The 22,611-nt window shown below is 41.4% G+C and overlaps 1 protein-coding gene and 1 pseudogene across 1 annotated transcript; both read left to right on the plus strand.

Moving 5' to 3' along the window:
• The first annotated feature begins 735 nt into the window (after nt 1-735).
• LOC111153528 lies at nt 736-1,917 on the plus strand (annotated as a pseudogene).
• Nucleotides 1,918-13,997: 12,080 nt separating this feature from the next.
• On the plus strand, nt 13,998-15,273 carry LOC111153592 (glyceraldehyde-3-phosphate dehydrogenase-like). Its single transcript, XM_022512724.1, has one exon. The coding sequence runs from the start codon at nt 14,064-14,066 to the stop codon at nt 15,066-15,068; it is 1,005 nt and encodes a 334-aa protein (XP_022368432.1). The 5' UTR covers nt 13,998-14,063; the 3' UTR covers nt 15,069-15,273.
• The last annotated feature ends 7,338 nt before the right edge of the window (nt 15,274-22,611 follow it).

The raw sequence follows: 22,611 nt of genomic DNA on the forward strand, positions 1-22,611 counted from the left end.
TTTGACTAAGGAGTCGATATTAGATAATAATGAAATTATTGCTAATATTCTTAGGTGTGATTATGGTTTAGTAGTTAGAAGAATGTTTTCATTCTAAAGAGTTATAGGCTAAAATATTAGGGCTGATGTGTCATGATGTCTGTAACCAACTTCCATATATATAAATATATATATACACACACATATTTATACATTAAGGAAAATGGTAATGTTACTAACTATTGAATCTACGTCATGTTAATAATTGCTGAATCTAGGTGATAAGTACGGTATATAATGCTTATTGTGTTGGTCTTTCAAGTATTCTGTATATTTGAAATTTTCATTGAAAATTTTGAAGATAAGTGTTTATAGTTAAAAAGGTAATGGGGCACCTGGGTGGCTCAGTGGGTTAAAGCCTCTGCCTTCAGCTCAGGTCGTGATCCCAGGGTCCTGGGATCAAGCCTCGCATCGGGCTCTCTGCTCAGCGGGGAGCCTGCTTCCTCCTCTCTCTCTCTGCCTGCCTCTCTGCCTACATGTGATCTCTGTCTGTCGAATAAATAAATAAAAATCTTTAAAATAAAAAAAATAAAAAGGTAAGTAGTTGGGTTGGCCTCTGGCTCGTTCTTTCTCCACATGTGGCTGGTGGCCACAGAGCAGTTCAGTTCATGCCCTCCTCACTGCCTGCATCTCCCTTGGCCTCTCCTCACGTCACAGGCACCACCGCGCTAACACCAAGCCTATGGCACCTTCCATATGCAACTGGGATTGTGGAGGCCCTGGGGCGTGGCCCAGGGAGAACTGGGTCACCATACTGGACATTGTGGAAAAATTAATCCAAATGCTACCATAATCATTGGAAATAGTGTGATAAATCATCTTCCCAAATTATTTGAGGAAGCAGAGAAAAATGTCCAAAAAGGAAAAGGCCTGGAAGGCTAGGAAAAAAGGCTTACCCTATCTGACAGTGCTCCTGTTGTATTTAATTTTCAACAAGGATCTGATGGTCTCCAGGAGCAAAAGAGACAATAAGAAGCAGAAAAAAAAAAAAAATGGGGTACCACAAAAAAGGGCATGGGCCCAGTTTATCCTCCGAAGCTACTTGGAATGAACTGATCTTATTTCTGACTTTAATGGCTTCTCTGAGAGGTTCAAAGGTCTGGTTAACCAATACAAATCATATGCCCCACTTTGGAAATTAACAATTAAGTGAATTAAAAAAAAACCTTATGGGCTATATGGAAAGGATTAAACCAATGGTGGGAGATGGAATTTATTTCCTCTCCGAGGCCCTGCATGGAACACCAAAGAAAATCTTGGTAGAAGATGCCAATGCAGAACTACTAGATAGTAATTTTAGAACTTATCCTTTGGTAACCTCTTCAAACTGTACAGTGGGAGGTGTCTGTACCTGATTGGGTATACCTCCCCAAAATGCTGGAGAAGTGATGGGGTCCCAAAAGCTTACAAAACTCAAGTTGGCACTGGTGCCTTCCCTACAGAGTAAGACAATGAAAGTGGAGAATTAATACAAAAATAGGTGGAGGGTTTGGGGTAACCACTGGAAGGAGAAGAAGATGTGTCTGGCTGGACCTCATTTCGCTCAAATGTGCTCATATGATTAATGAATTTCCTGTGTTGGCACTTAAAAGAGTGGATATTTTGGACACATTTACGGAAATCAAAGTTGGAGTTGCTTACGAAGTAGATGGCGAAATCATTCCTCATTTCCCAGGAAATCAAGAAATCTTAAATAAAGTTGAAGCTCAGTATAAGGCTCTCCCAGGTTGGAACATAGATATATTAAATGCAAGGACATTTGAAGAACTACCTGTTAAGGCCCAAAATTACATTCGTTTTATTGAAGAAGAGCTTCAAATTCCAGTTAAATGGATTGGTAGAGGTAAATCCAGAGAGTTTATGATTCGATTCTTTTAAGGATTTCCAGGGATACCAGAAACACTCCTTGAGGTGGGGAGTGGGGTGGGAAGACGACTTTCATAAATATATCATTCATGGGGCACCTGGGTGGCTCAGTGGGATAAAGCCTCTGCCTTCGGCGCAGGTCATGATCCCAGGGTCCTGGGATCGAGCCCCACATCGGGCTCTCTGCTCAGCGGGGAGCCTGCTTCCCCCCCTCTCTCTCTGCCTGTCTCTCTGCTACTTGTGATCTCTGACTGTCAAATAAGTAAATAAAATCTTTAAAAAAAAATATTTCATTCATGATCCTCAGATTTCAAGAATAAAGACACTGAAGTGAGTTTCAAGCCCTTCCATAGTTTCTAGTCATTTAAGTGCTGGCTGGTGTAGAGAGAAACTGTGGCATGTGCCAGCGTCAGCCATATCCACTGGGTGAATTGCCGAGTCACGCGTTACTCCCACTGTTCACAGTGCCACGTTTTTTTTCAGTGTTTGGAAATAGTATGGTCCATGTTGCTTGAAATCGAAAATAGAATTCCTTTCAGTGTAGTTTCTCTTCATCATTGTCATTGTGTGTTCTTGGGTTTTACCTCTATCAAAAGATAAGGACAATTCATGCAGTTTTGCATAAATATTTGCCACATTCTGGTCATTCAGTTGTCATTAAAATCTTTGCTATTATAAAAAAGTGATGAAAAGTAGGGTTCTGTAAACTTTTGTAATGCTATAAATTCTGTCTAACTTGTAAACTGTTTATTTTCTGCTGAGACCACTGCAGATTTGAGCTTTGGCGAGGAAGGGAGGTTATATTCATGTAACCTTTAATTTGTATCAAACACAAAATTTATTTCTCTCTGTATGTCATTTAATACATTTAACATTAAATTAAATGCTCAGAGAAAGTTATTCCCTAAAACAACAATCTCAATGTTAAAAAAAATGAGTTATTGAAAGTTCATTATGATAAATGGTGGATATTTTCCTTTAATTTCAGGCATTAACTCTGAGATGTATAGCTGTACTTCTTTATCTAACCATTATTTCTAAATCCAGTGGGTTGATTCTTCAACATTGTGCATGCCGGTATGCCTACAAAATCATTTATAAGTGTCAAAATGAACCCAAATTGTCACTCATAATTTTGATCATGCCTTTACTTTCTTCTTTTCTGGGAAAAAAGAGGCGTTGTTTCAACAATTAGGCTTAACATACTGTGTTATTCTTCAATGAATTAATTTAAAAGTTTAAATTAGGTGCCACTTAAATTTATGTTATTATACAATCATTTCTAGTAAAAAAATTCATAAATAATAATAAAAAGGTAAATACTCAGCTACATATTATTAAAACTAGCTATTAAATTACGTTTATTAAGTTATGTATTATATTAAAGCAGCTATTGAAGTAGCTATTCAGAACTACTCATTCCTCAAAAGTTACAATTTTACTATAGAATTCAGTAAACCAACCACTATACATAACAGTGAAAGACTGTAAGAGAGTCAACAGATGATGCCTGTTCATATGTTGGAAGAAGATGGGGGATGAGGAGGAGGAGAGAGGATATAATCCTAAAACATACACCTAGAAGAAGGGGCTCAGATTTTCTTTCTAATTTTCCCCATGTTTAAAAAAATAAAAGTTTCACTTACACTTAAGCCTGACGATTTCAGTTTGTTTAGCTGCAGTTAAGATGAGCTGAATTTTATAGAAGAGAAGCTGGTTATATATGAAGATCTAGGGAAATACCCTGTAAACATGGTACCTAACCTAGCACACTGATGGCCAAAAGGCAGTTCAAACTAATTCTGGTTCCATTTCCTAGAAAAATGGCACCATCTGCTGGCTGGGCAAAGGCAGAATCCATAGGCCTGACCTGTCTCTTTTCACAAGTCCATGAAATCAGTTCCATAGTGCCAAACTTTCAGGATTCATCTCGGGAAAGAGATCAGAATACATTCACTGATGTTTATCACTCGGGCAGAGAAGACAGATAAACGCTTTCAATTCAACGCCTTAAAATTTATATGAGCTGGTCAGAAGGCTGCTTCTTGTTTTTTAGTAGAAAATGGTGATGTTTACCAAGCTATCAAGGGTCTTAGGACCAGAGTGGACCACTCTTTAACCATTTCGCCACCATATCCACCCCCCATCAGTTACTGAGCAAGAGTCTACATCTCTGCTCTCAGATTTGCTTTGCTTTTGTAGAAACATCCAATCGTGTGGTGATAATTTCAACAGAATGATATATTTGTTATGTCCCCAAGGAGGAGAGAGCCAACATTTCAATCTTCAAGTGGCCTCGATACAGCCACAGATTTCAGAGGGTGATGTGCCCGCAACAGACACAGACACTCTGGACAAATGAAGATGTGTGCGTTTCTCTCTGGTTTCTTAACCTGGTAGGCTATACGAAACCCAAGAAGTTAAAACTGCCTTTTTTTTTTTTTTTAAACATCCTTTCTCTTAGACCCTATACTGGTTCTCTCCTGACTTTCCCTGAGTGGCAACAGGGTCCCCTAAGAAAAATTACTTCAACACTGTTATGGGCAAAATTGTGGACTCCAAAAGTCCTATGTTGTAGTCCTACTTCTAGAATCTCCAGCTGACTGTGTTTGGAGATAGGGTCTTTAAAGAGGCAATTGACGCGAAATGAGTTCATCAGGATAGGCCCAAATCTAATGTGACAAATCTAGTGTCCTTCAAAGAAGAGCAGGTTAGGACACAGTCACACAAAAGAAGATCATGGGAAGACAGGATGGAAAGGCAGTCATCTACAAGCCAAGGCGAGAGGCCTCAGAAGAAACCAACCCCAGACACCTTGATCTCAGATACCTTGTAGCCTCCAGAACTGTCAAAAAATAACTTTCTGTTATTTCAGCCACCTGGTCTGTGGTTCTTTGTTATGGCAGCCCCAGCAAAAACATAATCCTATCTTTACACAGCAGCTGAGAGAAAGGAAAGCAAGACAAGTAACAGGACGTGATCCCAAACAGTAGCACATTCCAGAAAGAGGGAGTTTTGGCTGTCTTCCTCGCTACCACCCAAGCTCCAACTGCAATGGCTCATGGCGAGTTTCTAAGGACCCCATTATGTCTTTGCCCCAGGTCAGAGCTCCTCTTCCGTGGAACAGAAGTAAGATTAGGAAGCTTTGAGCTTCACCTGGAGATTAGAGAATGTTGCCAGCAATTAAACTGTTATTGTCCTATACATAACAAGTAGCAAAAAATGTGTTGCTGAACAATATGTAGGCTGTGAACAGGGAAAGGGAACCTCTTTTCTTTTAAGTTAATTGCAACCATTCCCCTTCTCTAATTGCCAAAGTAAAACATTTTTATTGCAGAAAATATAAAAGATATAAAATACAAAGAAGAGAAGTCATCTGTAGTCCTCACTCGGAGACAACTCTTTAGTGTTTTAATGTTTCATTCCAGTCATTTTTCTATGCATATGTTTAACCAAATTAGATACACATACAGAGTTTTATATTTTGCATTTTCCCCTTATCATATTGATAAAAATGTTCTCATTTCTTTAAATATTACTCTTCTCCCCATTTTCTTGGGACTTGTGCAATCCTTAGCAGTGAGGCAAGTGACTCACTTCCAAGTAGGGGCTCCCAGTTGGATGTGACCACCACCAGCCCACCAGTGACAACGGTCTACTCAGAGTCACCGAGGCAAGGAACGTTCGCTGACCAGCCCCCTCACTCTCATAGGTGACACACAGTCCGCTGGAGTCAACATGAGTGGCCACAGCAAGGACAATGGTCACGCAAACACAGAGAAACTCCCCCTTTATTCAAGTAGCTAGAGGCTGAAGTCATTAAACAGAGGCTCTAGGGTTCTCCCTTTAACTCTCTTTGCTGATGACCTACTTGGCCTGAGTAAATTTTCACACTCCTTTAATACAAATTCATCCTACCTTTGACACCAGGCCAATGTGGAACCAGGTTCATGTATGTCTGTCAGTTCCCTTGGTCTCTGGAGAATCGACCTGTGCTTCTGTCTTGGTGTTTATACCCATATCTCTGCCACAGGTGGAAACTGTCTCCTCTTGCCCTTTTACCCATGCACCTTATCTAAACAACTCATTAAATAACATAGAGACCAACATCAGCCACCCTTAAACACAAATACACACGCACGTGTGCGCACGCGCGCACGCACACACACACACACACGACCGTGCACAGCTCACTTTACTCCACTTCTGAACTCACAGGAGCCTCAGGAGTTTCTCTCCCCCACTCCCCACTTCTAGGTGCTCTGCTGCAGTAAACTCAACGAACTCTCAGAGCAATGCTTCTCTAAGTTTTAAAAATAAGAGAACACAGAGGACAGAAGCAAAATGACCTGCCCAAGGCCACACAACAAATAAGGGGATGAACCAGAATCTGAAGCCAGGCATTCTGGCTCCAGAGATCCTGTGCTTCATGGGTATATCTTATTACTAACAATGATTAACATTTCTTTTTTTTTTTTTTTTTTTTTTTTTTAAAGAGATCACAAGTAGGCAGAGAGGCAGGAAGAGAGAGAGGAGGAAGCAGGCTCCCCGCGGAGCAGAGAGCCCAATGTGGGGCTCCATCCCAGGACCCTGGGATCATGACTTGAGCCAAAGGCAGAGGCTTTAACCCACTGAGCCACCCAGGCGCCCCTGATTAACATTTCTTGAGGATGTACTCTACGCCAGATGCTGTGCTGAGCCAAATCTCGTAACAATGCTGGGAGGTAAGTACCAGGGTGAGCTCCAGGTGACAGTTGAGAAAACTGGGTATATTACAGTCACTACACCTCACCTAGTCAAACATCGGCTTTACTGGCTATGTGATAGAGGGATTTTTTGGTTTTGTTTTCATTTTTTGAAATTGATTTTTAAGTATTTGTTTTTATCTACAATAACATTCACTTTTTTGGTTGTATAATGTCCTATTCATGAGTACACAGAGGCAGGTATCCAGCACCACAATCAAGATACAGAATAGTTCCATCACCCCTAAAATTCACTTGGGTTCTTCCTTTGTAATCAAACATTCCCCAGTCCCATCCTCTGGCAACCTGTGATCTGCTTTCTGGCCCTGTCCTTTCGTCCTAAAACAGCCCAGCCTGCTCGACATCCCACCCTTCTCTGCATTTTAATGTGATTATGTTTATAGACTTCATAATATTGAGCTACCGTGAACATTTAGGATAAATGTCTTTGGTCATGGTGTATTTTCTCCTAGTGCACTGCTGAAATACGTTTGCTAGTATTTTATTAGGATTTTTGCATCAACAATTATACGTGAGGTTAGTCTGTGGTTTCCTTTCTCGTGCTATTTTGGTCAGGTTTTAGATCAGTGTCATACGGGCCTAATAAAATAACAGGGTTGCGTCCTTCTTTCTCTGTGGTACAGACTAATTAAAATAACATCAGATTCAGGGCACCTGGGTGGCTCAGTCAGTTGGGTGTCAGACTCTTGATTTCAGCTCAGGTCACGATCTCAATGTCATGAGATCAAGCCCCATGTCAGGCTCTGCACTTAGCACAGAGTTTGCTTGAGATCCTCTCCCTCTCGTCCTCCCCTGCTCAAGCTCTCTTGTGCACTCTCCCTCCCTCTCTAAAATAAAATAACTAAAATCTTAAAAAAAAAAATCACATCAGATTCATCTTTTCCATAGAGGTCTGTCAGGTACCTTTTGATAAGTAAAACAGATTTACTGACAAAAGATGCAGACACAGGTCATCTCTGCCCACACACACAGGCCTTCCTTCATTTCCACCCCTCACTTTATTTTCCTCACTCGCCTCGCCTCAGCCCTTCTTTCTGCTCCTCCCCAGAGTCTCCACAGAGCCTGCTTCCAAACTTGCCTTTTCAGTACTCCCCTCATTTCACCAGAAAAATGCCAGTTATAGCATATTTAAATTTTTCTTTTGCATATCTCACATTACCAAGTTCATTTGAAATTATAAATTACAAAACTTTTCACCAAATTACTTTAGTTTTTTTTTTTTTTTTAAGAGCCAGAAAGCAGGGGGAGGGGCCCAAGGAGAGGGAGAGAGAAAATCTCAAGTAGATGGACCCCAACATGGGGCTCAGTTTCCATGACCCCGAGTTCATGACCTGAGCTGAAACTAAGAATTGGACACTTAATCAACTGAGCCACTCAAATGTCCCAAATTATTCATTTCAAAATAATATTTTGTAGGGGGAGAAAGGTGGCCAAGAGGTATAAAAGGCTACAGAGTGTTTCCCAGCATGCCGCGGCCAACCTAATTCCACTCTCTGGGTTTTTTTGTTCCATATCATGAAGAGAGGAATTGGGGAGCAAACATAAGACTATAAAGATTTCATGCAACAGCAGTTATGTTCATAGAAGCAAAAGTGAGTGGAGAACAGAAATAATTCTGTGACTAAAAGTGTAGGGATGGAAGATGCAGGAAATTTCATGGCATGAAATGTCCATTTAACTGTGTGTCTACAGATCTAGCCTCAGAGTGAAACCAATTAGCTGCTTTTAAACCCTCAAGGCTATTTTCAGGTAATGGTATAAGATATTTCATTTTTGACAACTCTATAAACTGTATTTTGGATGACTCAATCTAACTTTGTTTTTGTCTTGAAAAGTAAACTAAGGGGCCCCTTTAACTCTTTGGGGGTTTTTTGTGTTTTTTTTTTTTTTTTTTTTTCTCTTACAATTCTTCTCTAGGGTAATAAGCACTAAAAGTTAATTTAAGTAAGTTTGAATGTGACTCTATTTTATTTGCTTATAAAACCACACGGAGATTTGTTTATACCCTTTTTATATTAAAAAAGAAAATTACAACATCACCTAATCAGGGAAGTAAGTTTGAAAAAATGATATCGAGAGTCTTAAGTCACTTTAAAAACTGGTCCATCACAGGATTTGCTGTGCTCTGGAACAGTGCGGCCACTGTGCCGAGGACAGCGCGCCTCCCGGAGGCTTCGGGATGTGGGCCCCGCTCTGCAATTCATTTGTTGACTCCTGCTCCCTCTGCTGGCTCCACAGCTCAGTGACCAGCCCAAAAAGCACATGTCAGGCCCAAAATGGGCCTCAGGAACGGCAAAGACTAATAACTAGCACTAGTCAGCCAGAGAAAGACAAATGCCATAGGATTTCACTCATATGTGGAATTTAAGAAACAAAACAGATGAACAGAGGGGAAGGAAGGGAAAAATAAAATAAGACGAAATCAGAAGGAGACAAGCCACAAGAGACTCTTCAACTCTAGAGAGCACACTGAGGGCTGCTGGAGGGGAGATGATGGGGGGATGGGGTGGCCAGGGGATGGGCATTAAGGAGGGCACGTGTTGTGATGAGACTGGGTGTTCTATGCAGCTGATGAATCACTAAACTCTACCTCTGAAACCAATAATACACTATATGTTAATTAATTGCTAAAATTTAAAAACAGACTAGTACAAATGGGCAAACTGAGCCCCAATGGGTGACAGATCTTGTTCAAATTCATAAAGTCAGTGACAGGGTTGGTGCTGTGACCGCAGGCTATCCACAACGCCACACAGCCCTCACAACTGCAAAACAGTCACAGCTCTTCAGACATTCTAGCACTAAGTGATATTCCTAAACTTGACCTTATGTTAAAAAAAAAATGTATTTCAAGGTACATATATTATTAATTTGTGATGTATGCATAATGGTTGACATTTTAGCAGAGTTAACAGAAAGGTTTTTTAAAAAGAAAACGAAAAGTTCTGCTATCGATAGTAGTGATACATACAATAACAATAATGACTCTCCAAAACATTATGATGAGCGAAAAAAGCCAGAAAGAAAATAGTGCATTCATAGGATTCCATTTACGTGAAAGTCCTATTTCCAGAAAAGGTGCATCAGTGATGACAGAAATCAAACCAGTTTGGTTACCTGGAGCAGGAGAAACTTCAAATGGACATAAGCAAACTATCTGGGGTGATGGAAATGTTCTATATCTTGATTGTACCACTGGTTACACAGTCACATGCGTTTGTCAAAACTCACTGAATTATGCATTTTTAAGTGAATGCATTTTTTATTATAAGTTGTATGTCAATAAAGTTAACTTACAAAAAAAGTTCTGAGGGTGCCTGGGTGGCTCAGTTGTTTAAGCGTCAGACTTTTTTTTTTTTTTAAGATTTTATTTATTTATTTATTTATTTATTTATTTGACAGAGAGAGAGAAAGAGCAATCACAAGTAGGCAGAGAGGCAGGCGGGGGTTGGGGGGGGGGAAGCAGGCTCCCTGCTGAGCAGAGAGCCCGATGCAGGGCTCGATCCCAGAACCCCGAGATCATGACCCAAGCTGAAGGCAGAGACCCAACCCACTGAGCCACCCAGGTGCCCCAAGCGTCAGACTCTTGATTTTCAGGTCATGATCTTCAGGCTGTGGGACCGAACCCCACATCAGGCCCCATGTTGAGTGTGGAACCTGTTTGAGGAGTCTCTCTCCCTCTCACTCTGCCCCTCCCCCCGCCCCAAACAAGCTCTCTAAAAAAAATTTTTTTTAAATAAAAATAAAAAATAAAATTTCTGTACTAGTTAAATCATAAAATGTAATCATAATCAATTCTTTCAATCTGAATATCCTCGGACTCAGTTTTTAAAAGAGGAAAAAGAATAGATACTATCTTCATTTTTTTAGCCACAAACTTTTATTTCCTTTAAAGAACAAAAATCTAGGGATGCCTGGGGGGCTCAGTTCATTAAGTGTCTGCCTTCAAATCAGCTCATGATCCCAGCCTGCTGGGATCAAGTCCCGTCAGGCTCCCTGCTCAGTGGGGAGTCTGCTTCTCCCTCTGCCTGCTGCTCCCCCCGTTTGTGTGTGCTCTCCTCTCTCTCTGACAAATAAATAAAATCTTTAAAAATAGATAAATAAATTAAAAGAAAGAACAAAAATCTCGAACCAAAAGGCAGGGAGGGTTAGAGAGAGGAATCACTGTCTCTACGTGTTCTGGTAGAAGAGAATCAGGTGCCAAAGCCAGCACACTGACAGGAGGAGGAAAATTATGGTGTGAGTAAAGCACTGGATGAGAAAGTCTTCCTCATCCGAACCCCTCCTGTCTCGGTGGCACTTGTTCATGTGTGGCCCAAAGGCCTGCATGCATGTGGCAGAGGCAAAAACAGGACAGAGTGAAGCACTGGAGTCCCCGGGCCCTCACGGAGGCATGTGCACTGGGGTGGGTACTCAGCTGGTGGGTGGTACAGATGCAAAGCTTCTCCTCTGCAGATGACCTAGAGAAGCCAGGTCTCTCTCTGGTGCAACAGCACCTACACTGCAGAGCAACCCTTTTCATCTGCCACTCTTCAGAAAAACCCTCCCGTGACTATGACTTTATGGTATGCCGTCTTATGCGTAGTGAATTAGGAGTTAGATGGAAAGAGCTGTTCTGAATTCTGTGATCAAATGAGCTTGTAAGAAAGTGACCTAAGCAAGTGTTTCCTGTTATGTCTATCTCCCCAAGAGAGGGATATTTTATGTTTCACGATTTTATTTGACTCCTATGTCATTGGTAAGAGACATTACTTCGGGCATGACACAATCCAGAGAATGCTATGTCGTCTGAGACAGCTAAGAATGTGGTGGCGGCAACAGAGAGTGCACTCCCAAAGTGGTAAATAAACCAATAACAACACATACTGCGTTTTAGGCACTGTTGTAAACTATATCATTTAATCCTCATATCAACCCTATTGTGGAAGTACTATTATTTCCCCCGTATTACAGTTGAAGAAACTGGGGCAGAGAGAAAGATGTTCAGCAGCTTGACCAAGGTTATAGAATTAGTGAAGGTCAAGGCCGAAAGCATACCCATGCTAAGTCCAGAACTCATGCTTTTAATAATCATGTTATAGTCCTCTCTGCAGAAGAAGGAAATAGATCTTCGGTACTTAAAGTGTGGTCCATGCGTCAGCAGCATCACCATCAACTGGGAGGTTGTCAACAATACACAGCCACAGGCACCCCTCGGAACATACTAAATTAGAATTGGCATTTTAAGAGATCTTCAGGGGATTCATTAAAATTTGTTAAGCATGGCTCTAAAGAAGAAAGCTTTAGGTATTTCTTGTTTGTTTTGGTTTGCTTTTGTTTTCGTTCCAGACTCCTTTGAGAATTTGATGAACGTATGGATCCTGAGCATACCAAGCATAGGATTTCAAAGAACTCATGAACTCATGCTTAGAAAACCCTGCTGTAGAGGGTGTGAAAATGCTGGAACCAGTCTTTTATACCTCCCATGCATTATTACATTTAACCCTTATAAACCCACTACTGATAACAGAAACTTGAAGAGGTTAACTTGCCTTGGTCAGAGCTAGGACATGGTGACACCAGCGTCAAATCTGGACATTCTGTTGCCAGGGTCAAGCTAGCACACCAAGCTGCCTAGGCATAACTCAGCCACAGTGATGCTAAGGCACATCCCAACACAACTTGCCCTCTCTTTGACAAGATCTCCATCTAGACTGCCGTTCTGAAAGAAACACTGATGGGATGAAGAAGAAAGGGACACTGCCTAGAGGAAGGAGGCTGGCCAGATGGATCCCAGCAATCTATGAATGGCGGATGTTCACCCAGATCCCCCTGGCATATCTTTCTGACACACTTCCAACCTGCATAGCCTCAAGTGACATGCCAATCCATGATCTGCGCCTACTGCACTATTCTACTCTAAGCCATGGTTGACAGATTCAATGTCAGGAGCCAACTGATTAACTGGTAGTAACTTCTTGGTGTTCGACACTCAAAGATTGACTTGATTAGTGATTGATTACAGAAGACCATGATTGATTAGTAATGTCTTCCCCCAAGAGCACAGGATAACATAGCAATTGTAGGGCTAGCATCACTTATTTGCCACCTGGTACATTTAATCACTTCTTAATCCCCCTGGATTTTTATTCCTTTATTTAACATGGCCGTACTATGTGAATTCTGTACAAGCACCAGAAGTACTCTTATCCATCCTAACAGAGTAACATAATATAACATGCCTGACAGAATGGAGAATTATTACATACATATACACCTTAAACACTTTCTTTTCTATTAAAACACTTAAATCCATGTGTATTAACCAATTTTGGATGTAGGGCTGTCTTTTTTTGCTTCTGGGTATACTCTTTGGAGCACTCCATGGATTTTTTTTTTTTTTCATACTGCATTACTGCTTAAAGAATGAAAGTAATCAGAAGACTTTTGACTGATTTTTTTTTTTCCCACCAGTAAAAAATGGCTTCCCCACACTTAATCCCAAAAGTTAAAATTTTATGGAAAATTCAGCTCTATAGTCTTTCCAAGCATTGGACTTAGCTTTCAGAGTAACAACTCTTTTCTTTCCCCCTTATAGGTTACCAAACCACATAATATTTCATTAAATTATATAATTACTGTAACCAGTACAGCTGGTGCAGAGAGATTTGGGGAAGAACCACAACTGTTTACTGGACAGGATACTACTCAACCAGCTATCGGGAGCATACACGGATATGTGTTACAGAGAACTGGAGAGCATTAGTTACTGTCATGAGACGAGCCATTGATGGCCAGTTAGAAGTCTCTGTTACGTGACCCTGAGATCTCCCTAGTGGCATTCAATTAAACAGGACTCTCTACTAACCAGAATTTCCAACATATGATGTCCATAATGATGACCATAAGTCATTAAAGAGCCTGTTATAACTTGAGGGGTGTCTGGGTGGCTCGGTCGGTTGAGACCAACTCTTGGCTTCAGCTCGGGTCATAATCTCATGGATGATGGGATCGAACCCTGTGTTGGGCTCCGTGTTCAGCAGAGAGCCTGCTTGGAGATTCTCTCCCTCTGTCTTCCCCCCACTCACACATGTACATCCTCTATCTCTCTCAAATAAAAAAATCAATCTTTTTAAAAAAAGATCCTGATGTAATTTTGAATTATAAAATGAAGGGAGACAAAAGATTAAAGTATGTTCAGGAACTTCTTGTTGATTCACTTTCTTTTTCCTTTGGTATTTTGACATTAGTTTGTACTATCCTGGAATTTAGGAATCCTTGTAATCCAGCTTTAATCATTTCTGGAACAAAGAAAGGTTAAAAATATACAAAAAATAAGTTCAGGCTCTCTGCTCTTTCCCGTTCGACAGACAGCCACATCTTCAGGTGCAGTGCCAGCCGCGTGCCCGAGACATGATGGTGAAGGTCGGAGTGAACGGATTTGGCCGTATTGGGCGCCTGGTCACCAGGGCTGCTTTTAACTCTGGTAAAGTGGATATTGTCGCCATCAATGACCCTTTCATTGATCTCAACTACATGGTCTACATGTTCCAGTATGATTCTACCCACGGTAAATTCCACGGCACAGTCAAGGCTGAGAACGGGAAGCTTGTCATCAATGGGAAGTCCATCTCCATCTTCCAGGAGCGAGATCCCACCAACATCAAATGGGGCGATGCTGGTGCTGAGTATGTTGTGGAGTCCACTGGGGTCTTCACCACCATGGAGAAGGCTGGGGCTCACTTGAAGGGCGGGGCCAAGAGGGTCATCATCTCCGCTCCTTCTGCTGACGCCCCCATGTTCGTGATGGGTGTGAACCATGAGAAGTATGACAACTCCCTCAAGATTGTCAGCAATGCCTCCTGCACCACCAACTGCTTGGCTCCTCTGGCCAAGGTCATCCATGACAACTTCGGCATTGTGGAGGGACTCATGACCACCGTCCATGCCATCACTGCCACCCAGAAGACTGTGTACGGCCCCTCTGGGAAGCTGTGGCGTGATGGCCGAGGGGCTGCCCAGAACATCATCCCAGCTTCCACTGGTGCGGCCAAGGCTGTAGGCAAGGTCATCCCTGAGCTGAATGGGAAGCTCACTGGCATGGCCTTCCGTGTCCCCACCCCCAACGTGTCTGTTGTGGATCTGACCTGCCGCCTGGAGAAAGCTGCCAAATATGATGACATCAAGAAGGTGGTGAAGCAGGCATCAGAGGGCCCTCTTAAGGGCATCCTGGGGTACACTGAGGACCAGGTTGTCTCCTGCGACTTCAACAGTGACACCCACTACTCTACCTTCGATGCTGGGGCTGGCATTGCTCTCAGTGACCACTTTGTCAAGCTCATTTCCTGGTATGACAATGAATTTGGCTACAGCAACCAGGTGGTGGACCTTATGGTCCACATGGCCTCCAAGGAGTAAGAGCCCCCTGAACCACCAGCCCCAGCCAGAGCAAGAGGAAGAGAGAGGCCCTCAGCTGCTGGGGAATCCCTGCCCTAACTTACCCCCCAAAACACTGAGAATCTCCCAACCTCCACTATTTCCATCCCAGACCCCCTAAAGAAGGGGAGGGGCTTGGGGAGCCCTACCTTGTCATGTACCATCAATAAAGTATACTGTATCCAGCCAAAAAAATAAAAATAAATAAGTTCATTATCTCTATATTATTTAAATAATTTTATTGCATTCAATATCCTGAAGAAAGAACTTCTCTTGGCCTCCATTAACAGAAACCAAACATAACAGTGGATAGTCTAGAGCTGGAAGGGCCACCCCATGGTCATCAAGAGCACAGGCTCTTCCTTTCTGCTTCAATAACTTAACTGTGATTTCCATCCTCAAGTTTGCCTCACAGTCCCAAGATGGCTGGTACAACTCCAGTAATCTAGGCAGGATGAAGAGAAAAGGAAGGAATTGGCACAAAGGTTGTGCTTTCTGGCCAACTCTGCACCTTCAGAAAAAGGTCCTTGGAAAGTCCCATCGAGTGACCTCTGCATACTTAATATTTGTGTCCTTATCTATCTATGAATAAAATATCATTTTACAGCTAGGCACGTGGCCAGATCCAACAACTACAGAGGAAGAGAGAAAGACTAGATATTGAATAGACAATCAACAGTGCTTCCCATAAAATATAGTCCTTGCAGGACATTCTAAAAACCTGATGATATGATAAACAACTTACGTCCTGACTGTCCAGGGAAGAGGGAATTTACTGTATATTGTTTTGCATTTACTTACCTCCTACTTGAGAAAAGCTGCTACAGATACATTTTAGGCGCCATGTAGAATATTTGCTTTACTCACTCTCTGTATCCATTTCTACCCACACACCATGCAGGACATTAGTCTTGGGTGCCATCTCCAGTTCGTGTGGGAGCTGCCAAGAGGAGAATTCCACTTCTACCAAGTACATATTGTGCACGCCCAATTCTGTGGTTGTGAGCTTTCAGAAGCTTTTAGAAGTCAAGCCCATCTTCCCAGTTTTTGCCAATCAGTTGCATCTGAGAGCACTAGATGCTCTAGCCTGGCAGCAAAAAGTAGCTGACTGGACCACCCAGGATGGGTATGTCTCCACTTTCTCTTTTCTAGTCTTCAAGGAAGCCAATACTTATTTTAAGTCTGCAATCAGGTCTCTTCTTCAGTATCCAATCCAACATTTGCTACAATGTATCTTAGACTCATTTGGAAATATAATTCACTAAATATTTTATAAGCACTTAATTTTGGTGGGGGGGACTGCCCTAAAGGAGGTCATGCCTAGCAAAGGAGATGAGATGCACAACACTGATCAAGGTGTAAAAGAAAGGCCTGGAGAAATTTTAGAGGAATGTCTCTGTCTTCCTTAAGTCTGCTAACCTAATGCTTGAACAAGCCCCAACCCACAGGCACATTCCTTCCCTGTAGCTGGCTCAGACACTCTGCTTAGTTTTGCCTTCATGAGGAAGACACTGGATTGTTTCACACTCTCTTTTTAGGTATCAAAGTGCAGTTCATCAAGCATCTCCAACCATAATCCTTTAGGGGAGTTTTAATCAATTCCTTCTACTTTCTTCATCCCTAATGCTTGCTTCTCTCAGATGCCCAATTGCCTGGCATTGTCACTAATGACAAACCCTCAGTGGGACCAGTTGAAATCATTTTAGCTTCTGTTGGGCCAGAACCATGGTCATCACCACCAATCCCAACCACTTAGCAACAACTGACACCCTTTTGTGCCATGGATCATGCTCCCAGATTGATAGTCTGATGGATAGAGAAACTCACATGAGCCCCAATCTAGCACCACTCTTTCAGGTATTACTTCCATATTAGATAAGGTGCCTATATGTCCCCAACTCCACATGTCCCAGCATCCAAACTTCCAATGGTGGGGAAATGCCCTTTCTCTTACTTTCCTGGTTACAAGAATCGCATCCTCCCAATGTATAAGCAAATTGCCTGAGGTCATGCAATCTTAATTCCCAATGAACACAGTAGGGCAAGAATTCTGGGTTATTGATACACAAATAAATAAAAATGCAGTATAAACTAATTAGCAACAGATATGTTTAAGGAAGATAATATAATAGGTATATTCTGGCAGTAAGAATGTCCAGTAATACATATATAATTTGTTTTTCCACCTAAAATACATTCTTTCTATACAGTAACCCATTTAGGCTTCTCACCTGTCCCGGGATGTACACCAATAGTGCCAATATTTTTATCCTTCTTTTAAACACCAGAAAACAGAGTCTTAGAGTAAACAATTTTCTTAAAATCTCTCAGCTAGAACAATAGAATCGAAACCAAAACCCAGACATTCTGTCCAGAAATACTATGCCTTCTACTACATTATCTGCTCATGGTGTTGCTCATAATGTTCAGCTAATTGTGTGGTAGCCCTAACTGAGGAAAAATTTTATAGTTTTATTATTTTTTTTAAGATTTATTTGTTTAGGGGCACCTGGGTAGCTCAGTGTGTTAAGCCTCTGCCTTCAGCTCGGGTCATGGTCTTGGTGTCCTGGGATCGGGCCCCATGTCAGGCTCTCTGTTCAACAGGGAGCCTGCTTCCCCCTCTCCCTCTGCCTACTTGTGATCTCTCTCTGTCAAATAAATAAATAAAATCTTTGGAAAAAAAGAGAGAGAGATTTATTTGTTTATTTTAGAGAGAGAGAATATGGAGGGGAGAGGCAGGAGGGGGAGGGGAGGGAGAGAGAGTCATCAGCAGACTCCGCACTGAGTGTGGAGCCCAATGTGGGGCTCCACCCCATGATGCTGAGATCATGACTGAGCCAAAAAAAAAAAAAAAAGACTCAGACACTTAACCAACTGTGCTACCCAGATACCGCTATTATTTTTTTAAAGATGGAAACAGAATTTTATTTTCTTAAGTTTTTATTTAAATTCCAGTTAGTTAATACACAGTATAATATTGGTTTCAGGTGTACAATATAGTGATTCAACACTTCCATATAACACCTGGGGTTCATCACAACAAGCATACTCCTTAATCCCCAACTCATTTTTAACCCATCCCCCACCTACTTCCCCTAAAGTTCCTTTTTTTTAAAGCAGGCTCCACACCCAGTGTGGCTTAAATTTACAACCGCAAGATCAAGAGTTGCGTGCTCTACCAATTGAGCCAGCCGGGTGCCCCTGAACATTTTTAAATCTCCACCTTTTTCAGGATCCAAAAACTACTATGTGAGTTTACACATCCTCCTTAAGTTACTGAACTGAATTCGTCCTTTATGTCTTTGGTACTTTTCCCAGTGAAAGATGGAGTAATCCCCTTCTCCTTGAATGTGGGCTGACCAACATAATACCGCAGAAATGATGTTCTGGGATTTCTGAGGTCATAAGAAGACCTCTGTCAAGGCCTCATACAATTCACTCTTCGAAGCCAGCCCCTATGCTGTGATGAAGCCCAAACAACCCTGGGGTGGGACCCATGAGGAGAGGAACCAAGGCTCCAGGAGACAGCCCTTGCTGAGCTCCCAGCAGGAAGCCAGCACCAGCTTGCTAGCCATGTGAATGAGCCTTCTTGGAAATGGACAACCCTAGCCTTGGCAGGACAGAGGAGCTGTCCCCATGCAGCCCTGCCCAACTGGCAGATGTGTGGACTATACAGATGACTGTTCTTATGTTAAGCCACCAAGTTTTGGGGTGGTTTATTTTATAGCACATAACTGGAATCTACCTTTCTGAAACCTTCAGGCCCCAAAACCTAGCAAAAAGCAATATGGGGGACCTAGCTGGCTTAGTTGGGAGAGCATGCAACTCTTGATCTTGGGTCATGAGTTCAAGCCCCACATTGACCACAGAGCTCACTTTTTTAAAAAAATGTGGTGGCATACACCAAACTGGGTATGCCCTATATTTTCATCTTTATTTCACTTAGTCTATTTTATAGAAGAAAAAGCAAATAAAGAGAGTATCTTATGATTTGCAAAAGCAAAAAAAAAAAAAAAGCAATTAGACAAATTGTTTTAAAATGCCTTCAACCCTAAATAATAAAAATCTTATTATAAATATGTTAGTATTTGGTTCAAAACTCTGTGGAAAGAATTAGGCCCTCAAGCTTTTACAGTTCCATGAAGGCCTGCTAAATATAGGAAAGTAAAATTGAAATTTATGTCAGTTTGTTAATGGCATCACTTAAAACTATAACAGTTAATTAACTAATTAACAACTTAATTAACTCAGCACTTAATTTACTTACTTGAGTTCACTTAAATTCCCTAGATGTGATTTAATGAACTTTCAGCATAATTCCTGACTAAACATGTAAATTGTGTGATGTATACTTCTTTAATTTAAAGGATATTACTTGAAAATTAAATGATTTAAGACAGAACAGTAAGCCTAGATGAGAGTTTTCATTTTTTCTTCAATAGGGAGTATCTCTGAATTTCTGGCATGTAACAATTTTCCCATTCCACCTTTATCCTTTCAAAGAGAAAAATCGTATCTGGGTTTGCTTATTTAAACGCATCAGCGTAAGATTCAGAATTCATCAAGGCAATGTGGGAAAATTTCATCACAGTTTATTAATAATTAATTATCCTATATTCTTAAAGAATGGACCCTGAGACCAACAATAGTGGAAAAATACTGAGAAAATTTGTTATAAAACATTGACTATTCCATGGATTGACTTATCTAACGAAGATATATACATAGCAGTTACATATAGTGATGCTACTTAGTGTGGGGCCTATGGAATTACACCAGCCTAAGCTGGAAACACTCAGCTTTTCTCCTGTGTGTCTCCTTTCCTCCGATGTGACTACCACAATCACAATACTTCTGACACCAGAAGTGCATGTGTTTTTCCCCAGCAAGGAATGTTCTGTGACACCAGCTAGGTGTCCTACATACAATTCAACTCACTTCTGACACTCTACTTAGAGTTAGCGTCTGACCCCACAGGATAAGGGTTCATTCTCACAAGACTGCCCTCTACTTCATGTCCAGGTTGTTCCCTGTGCTTCTGACCTGTCAACTATAAACCTGAGGTTCCCACAACCCCCTCCTGATTAATTTGCTAGAGCGACTCACAGAACTCAGGGAAACACTCACTTATGTTTACCAGTTTGTCCTTTTTTAAAGGGCAAGATAAAAGATACAGGTAAGCATCCAGATGAAGATGTCCCAGTGCAAGGTCTGGGAGGGTTCTGAGCTCAGAAGCTTCTGTCCTGGTGGAATCAGGGTGTGTCACTCTCCTAGTAGGTAGAAGTGTTCACCAACCTGGAAGCCCTCCCCACCAAACCCTAGGCTTCTGGGACTTTTATGGAGGTTTCGTCATGCAGACATGATCGGTCATTAACTCCATTTCCAGCTCCTGTCCACTTGCTGTAGAATGGAGGGAAGGGGATGAAAATTCCAAGCTTCTGACCATGGCTGGGTCTTTTGGTAACAAGTCCCCATCCAGGAGCCATCCAGGTGCTCACCCAGAGTCACCTCATTAAAACAAAAGACACATGGGCGCCTGGGTGGCTCAGTGGGTTGGGCCGCTGCCTTCGGCTCAGGTCATGATCTCAGGGTCCTGGGATCGAGTCCCGCGTCGGGCTCTCTGCTTGGCAGGGAGCCTGCTTCCCTCCCTCTCTCTGCCTGCCTCTCTGCCTACTTGTGATCTCTCTCTGTCAAATAAATAAATAAAATCTTTAAAAAAAAAAATAAAACAAAAGACACACCTGGAGTGCCTGGGTTGTTCAATTGCTTAAGCATCCAACTCTTGATTTGGGTTCAGGTCATGATCTCAGGGTGAAGATCAAGTTCTGTGTCAACCTCCACACTCAGTGGGGAGTCTGCTTGAGACCCTCTCTCTTCCTTTGCCCTTCCCCCTCACTTTCTCTCTCTCTCACTCTCAAATAAATAATTTTTTTAAAAGACACTCAAATCTCCTAGGAAATTATAAGGGTTTTAGGACCCTTATGTCAGGAAACAAGATCTAAGAGCAAATATTAGAACAAAAGATGCTCCTCATGTTCTTATCATTAGGAAATTGCAAGTATTTTAGGAGCTCTGTGCCAGAACCTGGGGGCAGAGACCAATATATGTATATTTTCTGTTATCTCCTAGTCCATGTACTTACTAGTGGGAGATAAGAAAAGTACAGAAATTGAGTGTTTAAATAATCTATAGCACTTTGAGAGTATAATTATGTGCCTAATGGCTATAATAATGATCTATTTAGGATTGTATTTTGTGAGTCTAGTTTTTACTTCATTTTTCTAATAATTCGCTTTTATGATATTTTATGAACATCCTAGTCTACCCACAATACTCTGAAGCTAGAATTCAATTACAAGAGGAAAGTTGGAAAGAACCCAATACATGGAGGCTAAAAAGCATCCTGCTAAAGAATGAATGGGTCAGCCAGAAAATTAAAGAAGAATAGAAAAAATTCATGGAAACAAATGATAATGAAAACACAACTGTTCAAAATCTGTGGGACCCAGCAAATGCAGTCCTGAGAGGAAAATATATGGCAGTACAAGCCTTTCTCAAGAAACAAGAAAGGTCTCAAACACACAACGTAACCCTACACCTAAAGGAGCTGGAGAAAGAACAGCAAAGAAAGTCTAAACCCAGCAGGAGAAGAGAAATAATAAAGATCAGAGCAGAAATCAATGAAATAGAAGCCAAAAAAACAGTAGAACAGTCAATGAAACTAGGAGCTGGTTCTTTGAAAGAATTAATAAGATTGATAAACCCCTGGCCAGACTTATCAGAAAGAAAAGAGAAAGGACCCAGATAAATAAAATCATGAATGAAAGAAGAGAGACCATAACCAACACCAAAGAAATACAAACAATTATAAAAGCATACTATGAGCAACTATATGCCAGCAAATTTGACAATCCAGAAGAAATGGATGCATTCCTAGAGATGTATAAACTACCAAAACTGAACCAGGAAGAAATAGAAAACCTGAACAGACCCATAACCAGTAAGGAGATTGAAGCAGTCATCAAGAATCTCCCAACAAACAAGAGCCCAGGGCCAGACGGCTTCCCAGGAGGAATTCTACCAAACATTTAAAGAAGAATTAATACTATTCTCCTGAAACTGTTCCAAAAAATAGAAATGGAAAGAAAACTCCCAAACTAATTTTATGAGGCCAGCATTACCTTGATCCCAAAACCAGACAAAGACCCCATCAAAAAAGAGAATTACAGACCAATATCCTTGATGAACACAGATGCAAAAATTCTCACCAAAATACTAGCCAATAGGATCCAACAGTACATGAAAAGGATTATTCACCAAGACCAAGTGGAATTTATTCCAGGGCTGCAAGGTTGGTTCAACATCCATAAATCAATCAATATGGTACAATACATTAATAAAAGAAAGAACAAGAACCATATGATACCGTATGATACCATATGCTGAAAAAGCATTTGACAAAGTACAGCATCATTTCTTGATCAAAACTTGTTCATGGTATAGGGATAGAGAGTACATACCTCAA

This window comes from Enhydra lutris, unplaced genomic scaffold (assembly GCF_002288905.1).
Source record: "Enhydra lutris kenyoni isolate GAN:26980312 unplaced genomic scaffold, ASM228890v2 scaffoldscaffold33, whole genome shotgun sequence".
In the NCBI taxonomy this organism is placed as follows: domain Eukaryota; kingdom Metazoa; phylum Chordata; class Mammalia; order Carnivora; family Mustelidae; genus Enhydra; species Enhydra lutris.